Raw genomic sequence first — 10,185 nt, forward strand, 5'->3', positions numbered from 1 at the left:
TAAATAAAAAAAAAGCACAAACAGAAAAGATGATTTGATCAGGAGGCCAACTGAGTCACGTCTGATTAACTACAAAGTAATGATAAACTACTCTAAAGTTTGAAAGAGTGCAAATATCCTAACAGTTGACAAGTGAACACATAGATAATAAATACTACAATATTTATAAAATAATATTTTTCAACTACAATACAGTCAGACCTCATTATCTTGAACTCAGTTGGATTAAGAAAAAAACTTCGAGAGATCTAAGGATTTGAGATATCCAGGGTAAAATACTTAAAGAATAAGTATTTGGGACTTTGAAATCGCTTCGACATATCCATGTAAGTCGAGATATTCCGAAGTTCAACTGTACTTATAAATCATTAACACTCATATGACCAAATTTCACCCCTCTTTAATTTTTCTATTTAAAAATAATTGTTGGTATACATATATTCCACCTGAAAAAAAAAATAATAAAGTACTTGCACAGGTACATATGTGCTTCAAATTTAAACACATTTCAAGGGAAATAACTCATGTATACGCGAAATCACTAATTTTCCTGGGGGTTTAATTTTAATTGTTTTTATGATATGAAGAGACCCATGAATTCATGTCCCCAACAAAATGTAGAATTTCAAATATATAACACTGGTGGATTTATAGGGGGACTCTCCTTTTGTGACCCAAATTTAGTAAAGATGAATAAATACTTTTCTTTTGGTTGTTAGATATAGCTTTTATATGCATAAAAAATAGCTAAAATAACTCAACCCCCCCCCCCCCCTGTTTTTAAAAGACTTGAAACCTGGGAGCTATGCTAACATCCCTGGCCTGTTGCACACCCCCTTTCAGAATCCTGAATTCGCAACTGATTACCTCTCAGCACTTCTTCAAGCACGAAATCAAATCCTCCCAAACTGTTATTTTTTTTTCTCAAACAGTATAACATTAAGGGCATGAATTATAAACTTAAATCTGTAGACAATGTATTCTGAAATCTCCATATCACTACATTAAAACAAAGCCAACATCAACATCATAGTCATTGTAGTATAATAATTAAACCTCATAAAAATACATGTATATCACAGCAATACATTCAGGACTTGTCACTATTTAGTCATATACTGGTTTGAAGCCACTCTTTGATCCCCCACTGAAGTTTACAGGGGCTTCGTTACCGACAGGTCTATTGGACTGGGGAATAGTCCCCTCACCCTGGGTCAGAGCTAGGTAAGTACTGTCATCATACTCATCCCCCGTTAAGGCAATGTTACGTAAATTTGGCATCTCTGCAAATGGCAGGTACATTTCCCCTGGAAATAGAGTTGTTCATATAATGTAAAATCATTGGAAGCCCTACATTCTGAATGTTCATGAAAAAAATTGCTACAGGTAAAGACAATTACAAGTAAATGGATGGAACATTGATTACCAATAGAGGTTATGAAAGGACAAAGCCTACAGTTAGCAATTCCTAGAGGCACCTGCAGTCTTACAAGAACTCTAGAATATAATACCCAAACCAAATGGAGTCTTCAGGTTTGCTCTATAGACTGTAGTATGAGGTGTATACAATTTTAAGTTCAATTTTGAAATTATGATGCATTTTTGTATACACAGAATCATTGTGACCATCATTCTTTTCTTTTTCCCAGATGATTATGTGAAATCTCCTTACCAACTGGGAGGCCATTTTGCCGTCGTTCATCCTCCGTCTCAAAAAACGTTTCATGTTGTTCCCAGTGCTTGTCACAAGCAGCGCAAAGAAAGTTAGAATCGAACATCCCACAGCTGCAACCTGTGTTAGTGATCAGGAGAAATATTTAGAAAAAAAAACTTATTATTATTCAGGAACTTAAATCTGCCATAATATATCAAACTTGACAATTTGCCTGACTAATGTATAATTGTGTGAATTTTTTTTTTATGAGGAATAATTTTTTTAAAACCAATTTTTAAACATTCATACTCATATGATATTTCAGAAATATATCTACCCCTCTTTCTTTCTATGCAACGTAAATTGTATTGAATTTTAAAAATTTCAATCAGCTAGCCATAAGTAGATGTGGTTGTGATGTGTACAAACCTTTTGATTTACATCGCCTCATCACTGAATCGTGCTCTTCATGTGTGTGTTTACATCGACATTTTGCTCGCCATGTGCTAGGATCGAAATCTCTTCTCCTCTGGAACCAAAATTCTCCAACATCCTCGGGTCTGGATGGAATCCACGCAAAAGCCTTACATTTACAGCCTCCCTGTTTACATGGCACACGAATGCTTTTACCTACATGTACAACAGAAAAAAGTTTTTGTTGCAATACAATGCATCCAGGAAAGAAGGAATTTAATAAAACAAGTTTTTGCAAAAATAACATGACTCAAATACAATGTAAGTTTTTTGACTCCGCATCTCAATTTTGTTTGCTCTCTTTCTCTGGGACAAACAAAATAGATTGATACATTTTGAATGTCCTTAATTAAATGTTTGTAGATTTACTATATATCAACAATTAGAATCCTGCAGTATTCACCTGTATATTTATCATGTTCCCCAAGCAAGTGACCACAAAAACATTTGGACATTTTATTCACTCTCTGACAATCATGTTTGAATTCCGGGCACCTCCATCCTATGTAAATACCTAGAGAAAAATGATTAAATTAAAAACCTTTGAAAAAAAGCAACACCAAATTTAGACAGCAAAAACAGTTGATAATACAATGTATATCTTTGTATATCATATGTCTAGACACACACCACATAAAGTAACTGATTTGTGATTATAATTATGTATTAGATCTGCTATATTCTCAGTGGGTGGAAATTTGAAGATACCAGTTTTCTGAGCTTCAAGGGCTGCCTCTGTCTCAGGATCAAAGAGCTTTTTAAGTCTCGGGGCAAAGTCATCATTCATTGCTCTCGCAAAAGAAACCACATCATAGTTCTTCGCTGGCTGAATCTTTCTCACTGTGTAACCTACAAAAAGAATTTCAACAATCTGTTGATTTCTTTAATTAAAATCTAAGAAAATCAAAGAAATTTGCGTATAATTGAATGTAAACTTTGACAAAGATTGCTTAAGAAAAATTGTGAAAATAAAGTGAAAATAAAATTCTGTATTTATACTACAGATGTTCCAACAAACCAGGAAATATTATATATTTTTCTGACTTGGTGAAATATTTTTCATTTGCATAGAATACATAATTATATTTCCATCATTTCTAAACCAAAAGGAGAGATCATAACTTAATTTACACTTAATTAAGTTTAACTGTTATGAAGCATAAATTTAAACTCCATTATGCAGGAATTGCAAAATTCTCATAGTACATACATCAAAGCCAGATTAGTAATAATAAATTTAATGCAACATTACTTTTTTCAAAGCTCATATTCAGTAGAAACCCCAAAGAGAAGCAATCATTCTATGTCATTCATGTCAAGTTACCAACCTCTATTTCCATTTTCCCAAAACATGGTGCTTATAAAGTTAACTATGTACCATTAGAATTTAGTTTGAGAGTAAATGAGAACTTTCAACCAAACTCTTCTAAAGAAATGAAAATAAAATAATGGAATTGATGGGGAATTTTGAAAAAAAAAATTTTGTTATAAGTTTTTTTTAAAGAAGGATCTATAAAAATATGCAAACCCTCAGGGATGAGCATTCCATCTGCATCTTTAGTCATGGCTATCTGTCTGTTGCCGCGAGGTACCACTGCTTGGCTCCCAGCACCCCGTCCTGTTCCTCGTCCTGCCCCCCTTCCTGTACTCCGAGGAACGAGAGATTGACTGGTGTTTTTAGTCTGTTGAGAAGCCTATGAAAATAAAGAAAGAGTTAAGATGAAAACCACTACTTTAAAAATCAGATAGGCAACATTTCTATGAGTGAACGATTGAGATTTACATTTGTCTATCTGCATAAGACTTATAAAGCCATCTTTTATCATGTATATAACTTGAAAAATTAGAATACAAAGCTAGAGAAACTTATTTTGCTTTGAAATGATTAGGAATTCATAAATTCAATAAATCTTATTTCAGAAAAAAGAGGTACAGGCATGTATATATTCTATTTTTCTTCTAATAGCAAGTGTAATGAGTGGCGCAGGGCTGCTCCTACAGTGAGCTCTAAAGACAACGCCTAGACGAAGAAAAAATTTGGACATTACACATTTATCCTAATGAATTTTTTCCACTGTTACCATGAGACCCACTATGCAAAGCAAATGCATCTTGTTGTTAAGTTTCATTCTCGCGGTAACAACAATTGAAAATTCACAAAAAATGAACTCACCTTGATTTAATGGATATTAACATACAGATAGCAGATTATACATTCTTTGTAAAAATTTTACAACTTTTTAAAAACTTCATTTATGGAAATGCAGCTAATATTCAGTGTCATTTGACATCACATGAGTCTAAGCATTCCAAATGTCTCATGTAGTTTGAAGAGGTGGATCTTAGTTAAAAGTGAATATCCAGCAATGAACTCATACCAGTGGCCATATATTCAACATATTAAATATTCACTTGATATTAAAAATACTCTAGATAAACTGCATTAAGCAAGTACCTGTGCTATGATTTTTTCCGATTGTTAACATTTATTTTAGTTTACTTATGCTCTACTTATGGAACCATCATGTAGAGGCAGTGCTTGATTTTTTTTCTCTCTCTCTCTTATAAAAACAAGACCTTCCCTTACAAGAAATGTATATTACAGGAAAAGTCCATATTGGCCTTAACTAATTTGATGATCAAAAAGGATATGCAGATATGTATTAAGAAACCATGAGTTGAATATTTCACCTGCTTAGGTTTCGCGCCAGATGGAGTTTTTCCACTTGACATTTTGTGTAAATCAAAAATCCCCTCGATTCACTCTTTTAAGCTATTGATTCCTTCCGAATTGGTAGTTTTGCCAAATTACAAATGAAACTCCGCCTTCTTTCTCCGCCATTTATAAACAACAGGTTGTTGTGTCAATAAATCGAAGAAAAAAAACGTGAAAGGAATTTTTCCGTAATAATAAAAATAAGAAATTCCGTTTATTATGAATGAAAATTTATAAATAAAGATAAGGAAGGGGGTAAAATGCATGCAAAAATCTCAAATCAAAGAAATAATCCTGATATAATGTGTAAAAATCTTTTAAAAAATGAAATCTTGAAAATTCCGAAACTACCACTTCCGTTATGGTTCTAATTCTTACATTTTAAGAAATACTAAAAAAAGAGTATCGATTTGATAATTCATGAAAAAAATAATTTTTGCAGTTATTATATATCTAAATTTATTATTATTATTATCATTCAATATTAAAATTAAATTTTCTCGTTGGCGCGAGATTTTACTCATCCAAGATGTCGGACGCCTGGGGTACATCATGTGGCAATTTTAAACTCATATTTTATGTGATTAGTGTGTATATAAATCTGAATTAATACCCGATCATCTTTATTTTCAGATGCAGATGATTTTGAACCAGGAGATTTTAGTAATAAACCTTCAGATCGGTGGGAAGGGGAGGATGAAGATGACGTCAAGGTAGTGACTTTTATTTACGTTGTTAACAGTTTTACTCTTCAGCGAGTGATTAAATCCATCATCAATATATACCGATAAAATTTTGAGTAAGAAATGTCATTTAAGTGGGTTTTATTGTCAGGAAGTAAGTTTTTCAGGACGTTTTATGAAAGATCAATTGTACAGTCCTGACACTGACAGCTGTTCATCAACTTCATGTCACGAGATATATCTAAAGAAAGATTCAGTTGCCTATTGGCACTCATAAAGTATATTTTATTTTTCTGAAAACAAATCGTTACAGGAAAGTTGGGAAGATGAAGAGGATGAAGAAAAGAAAGATGAAAATGCTGGTAAGAATATATGGCCCAAATCTGGAGTTTGAGGTTGACAGAGAAGATATATTCCCTACTACCTAAACTCTGTCACCATAAACGGAAAACATGCCAGGCTACTCTCTCAATTATTTTTTTGATTTGTTTCTTATTTGCTACACTTAGTAATGTACTTAAACATTGTTTTCAGAACTATTTTAAAAAATTCAGTCATTGCATGGGCTTATACAAAACTACTATAAAGAGAACGCGTATCACATCCGTGTACATTACGTTGAATGAACCCTAACTCCGTCACCAGGGCCCTCTACAACATGTCAACGAATTGATTATAAATTTTTTTCCAGTTTGGTATTTTCTCCAGTTTGGTATTTTATCCCTTCACCTAAAAATTGTAAACAAAAAAAATTAGTTTTGAAGATTTAAAATAGTATTAAATTGTATTTTAGGAAAAGTATCAACAACAGACAAAAATAACATTAATATAACTTATTTTATATATAATAATGTCACGCTACGTTATCTCCAACGTGTAGCGTATTAGGACAAATTGAAACGAAAAATAAAATATTTTAGCCATATTCTATATGGTATGTTTTATTAATCCTTTGTCAAAGACCTTTATAAATACGACTGACATGTAAAAATGAGCATATTGACGCACATTTCGAAAGTATCGATGGAATAGCGCATGAAGGAAAAAGTGCTTACTGATTTCACATAAAATATGATAGATACAATAGACCACGTGTAATTGTTATTTATTTTTGACGCATTCTTGAACTTGACTGTCTTAATTTCTTGGCAATGGATTGTAGATTTTCAGCATGTAACAGGGTTCGAAATTCACTATATACAACTCGCAAATCGCGAGTTAGAATTCCCCAATTGCGAGTTAAAAATTAGGTAACTCGCAAAAACTTGCGAGTTGATTTTTTTTTGCATTGAAACTGTAGCAAAATTATATAATATGACAGAACACAATGCCTTTGATTTAAATCAGTAATTTAAATAAAAGTCACACTGTAGTTGTATTTTGTGTATCGTACAGTAGTTACTTTTTCCTTAAGTTACATGTATTTAATTTATATAAATTTAACTTTATATGAAAATTGCGAGTAGTCTTATAAAATTGCGAGTTCACTTTCTTGGTACTCGCAGTTATTTGCGAGTTGTAATTTTAGGGAGTTTCTAACCCTGATGTAAAAAATGACGTCACAATCGCATTCGTTTACAAACAGCGCAGAGTTTCCTGAAAGTGACGGAGTTAGGGTGGTGACGGAGTTAGGGGGTTTGGCGATAAACATTGTGAATAACAAGGATCTTATATGCTGTGTCTTTGTTTTTTCCACAATGTCTGGGACAAAACTAAATTTTATACTGTTTAGTGTTACATTGATGATTTGCTTTTGGACAAAAAGCCAGACAATTTAATTACTTTCTAAATCATGACTTGTTTTTGGAGGAACAGAGTTTTTTTTATTCATTCCTGATAAATTATCTATTTCACTGGTGATAATGAAAATACTAAAAATTAAGAAAATGAGGCCTAAGCAGTACCCATTATATAAATTAAATTTGCAGTTTATGTATCTCTTGTAAGGGGAAAATTTTATTTACTAGTCTAGAATTGAGTGTTTTTAAAATTACTTCGGTTACAGAGGTTTTTAGCTCAACTGAGTAAGCTTTTTGTTCTAAGGGTGTCAGGCGTACATGTGTCATCTGTCGTCTGTAAACTTTTCATATTTTCAACTTCTCAAGAACCACTGGGCCAATTTCAACCAAACTTACCTTAAAACATTCTTGGTTGAAGGGGATTTAACCCTTGCAGTGCCGGTCGTAGAGGCAACGACCCAGATGATGCCATCACAGTGCCGGTCATCAGTGACGTGAGACCCGCCATCTTTTCCGTTCAGTGCCAGTCGTCAGTATATATCTACTTTACACACGATGTTTTCTTTCATATTTTTAGGTCACCTGAGTTTACTCAGGTGACCTATTGCTATCTTTTTTCGTCCGTCGGCGTGCGTCGTCCGTCGTGCGTTAACATTTGAACATTTTCAGCTTCTTCTCTGGAACCACTGAACCAAATTCAACCAAATTTGGCATATAGCATCTATATGTGAAGGGGAGTAAAAATTGTGAAATTCATGACCCCTACCCCCCTGGGGCCTGAGGGGTGGGGCTAAAACCATCAGAATTATTGCAATCTTTAAAAATCTTCTTCTTTACTCCTGGGCATCAAGCAGGCAAACTGTTGGCATGAATGTAATAAGCATTGAGCCCTCTACCTAAATTGTGAAATTTATGGCCCCAGGGTCAGGGGTTCTGGTGCTAGGGTGGGGCTCTGTTGAATATGTAGTGAAAAGCATTATTCTTAAAAAATCTTCTCCTCTGCTCTTGAGTATTTAGGAAACAAACAATATGCATAGTTATGATGAGGAAAGGTGTCTCTTCTAAAATTGTGAATTTCATGGCCCCAGGGTCAGGGGTTCTGGTGTTAGGGCGGGTATCTAATGATTATATAGTGAAAATGCATTAATTATTCAAAAATCTTCTCCTCTACTCCTGGGTATTAAGCCGATGAACTAAGTACATAGTTATGATGAGAAAAAGTGCCTCTTCCAAAATTGTGAATTTCATGGCCCAAGGGTCAGGGGTTCTGGTGTTAGGGTGGGGCTCTGTTGAATATATAGTGATAATGTATTATTTCTTTAAAAAGCTTCTTCTGTGCTCTTGGATATTATGAAAACAAAATAAATACATAGTTATGATGATGAAAGGTGCCTCTTCCAAAATTGTGAATTTCATGGCCCCAGGGTCAGGGGTTCTGGTGTTAGGGCAGCGTTCTGTTGAATATACATGTATAGTGAAAATGCATTATTTCTTTTAAAAATCTTCTCTGATCCAGGGCAAACAAACTGAAGGCATAGTTATGATGAATAAGGGTGCCTATTCCTATGTTGTGAATTCATGGCCCTTGGTCAGGGGTTCTGTTTTAGGGTGGGGCTCTAATGATTACATAGTAAAAATGCAAGAATTCTTTGACAATCTTCTCCTTTTCTCCTGGGTAATAAGCCGATGAACTAAGAGTATAGTTATGATATGTAAGGGTGGCTGTTCCAAAATTGTGAAATTCATGGCCCCTAGGTCAGGGGTTCTGGTGTTAGGGTGGGGCTCTGTTGAATATATAGTGATAATGCATTATTTCTTTAAAAATCTTTTTCTTTGATCCTGGGTATTTAACAAACAAACCGATGCATAGTTATGATGAGTAAAGGTGCCTCTTCCAAAATTATGAATTTCATGGCCCCTGGGTCAGGGGTTCTGGTGTTAGGGTGGGGCTCTAATGATTACATAGTGAAAATGCAATAATTCTTTGAAAATCTTCTTCTTTTCTCCTGGGTATTAAGCTGATGAACTAAGAGTATGGTTATGATATGTAAGGATGCCTCTCCCAAAATTGTGAATTTTATGGCCCCTGCATCATGGTTCTGGTGTTAGGGCAGGGCTCTAATGATTACATAGTGAAAATGCATTAATTCTTTGATAATCCTCTGCTCTCTTTCTGGGTATTAAGTAAGCTTACTAAATGTAAAATTATGATGAGCAAGTGTGCCTCTTTCGAAATTGTGAATTTCATGGCCTCTGGTTTAAAACATGAATCCAATGTGGCGAAGTTGTTGCATGATACTCAGGTGACCTATAAGGCCCGTGGGCCTCTTGTTTAACCAATGATATAAAGGGAATCCATTCATTTCAATATATGAAAAAATCTTTTAAAGACTGGGTTAGTCATATAAATATGGAAGTATCCTCAGTTAGTATAGATTCAAATTTGTTAAAATAATACCCCTCCCCTGCCCCTCCAGGGGTGGGGGGCATTTATATATTTTGAACTTTTTAATACTGAACTTATTTCTTCTTTTCTCTAGCCGAAGTACTTAGATTAGAGATATGTTGCTTGGGCCTCTTATTGTTTTTTTCGGTAATTTTTTTTTTTTAGCAATTAATAGTTGATAGTACTTAGTAGTACAGTACTTGGTGTTATTTAATTTTTATCACTTGTAGAATCAGAATCCAAACCTTTCCAAAGAAAGAAAAAGAAACCATTGGCAGAGAGAATAGCAGAAAAACAAGCTGCAAAGGCAGCATCCGAGGTCAGTGCTAAGTAAGAAGAACAAGCATAGCTCCATGTGATTCCAGAGGTCCTAGAGATACAGAGCTTGTGTGTGTGTTATTTTGCATGGGAGGATGAAGGGTTAATTAGTAAAAACCTTGAAAGCAATTCTTCATAAATGAAATGCCATTAAG

General features: G+C 34.1%; 2 protein-coding genes across 2 annotated transcripts in view; one reads left to right on the forward strand and one right to left on the reverse strand.

Moving 5' to 3' along the window:
* Window positions 1-794: 794 nt before the first annotated feature.
* Window positions 795-4,927, reverse strand: LOC133202328 (protein FAM221B-like). Its single transcript, XM_061338130.1, has 7 exons — window positions 4,820-4,927; window positions 3,657-3,822; window positions 2,837-2,977; window positions 2,532-2,642; window positions 2,084-2,284; window positions 1,673-1,792; window positions 795-1,307 (listed from the first exon to the last, which is right to left on the reverse strand). The coding sequence occupies exons 1-7, from the start codon at window positions 4,859-4,861 to the stop codon at window positions 1,108-1,110; spliced, it is 981 nt and encodes a 326-aa protein (XP_061194114.1). The 5' UTR covers window positions 4,862-4,927; the 3' UTR covers window positions 795-1,107.
* Window positions 4,928-5,342: 415 nt separating this feature from the next.
* LOC133202337 (eukaryotic translation initiation factor 3 subunit J-A-like) overlaps window positions 5,343-10,185 on the forward strand; it is a 9,754-nt gene continuing 4,911 nt past the window's right edge. The window contains exons 1-4 of the mRNA XM_061338141.1: window positions 5,343-5,389; window positions 5,478-5,557; window positions 5,841-5,889; window positions 9,943-10,031. Coding sequence (XP_061194125.1) covers window positions 5,374-5,389; window positions 5,478-5,557; window positions 5,841-5,889; window positions 9,943-10,031 — 234 coding nt within the window. The 5' untranslated portion in view covers window positions 5,343-5,373. The remainder of the gene's footprint in view (window positions 5,390-5,477; window positions 5,558-5,840; window positions 5,890-9,942; window positions 10,032-10,185) is intronic.

The sequence above is a fragment of the Saccostrea echinata genome, unplaced genomic scaffold (genome assembly GCF_033153115.1).
Source record: "Saccostrea echinata isolate AGI-Se365-2 ecotype Australia unplaced genomic scaffold, CSIRO_AGI_Sech_v1 ptg000002l, whole genome shotgun sequence".
In the NCBI taxonomy this organism is placed as follows: Eukaryota; Metazoa; Mollusca; class Bivalvia; order Ostreida; family Ostreidae; genus Saccostrea; species Saccostrea echinata.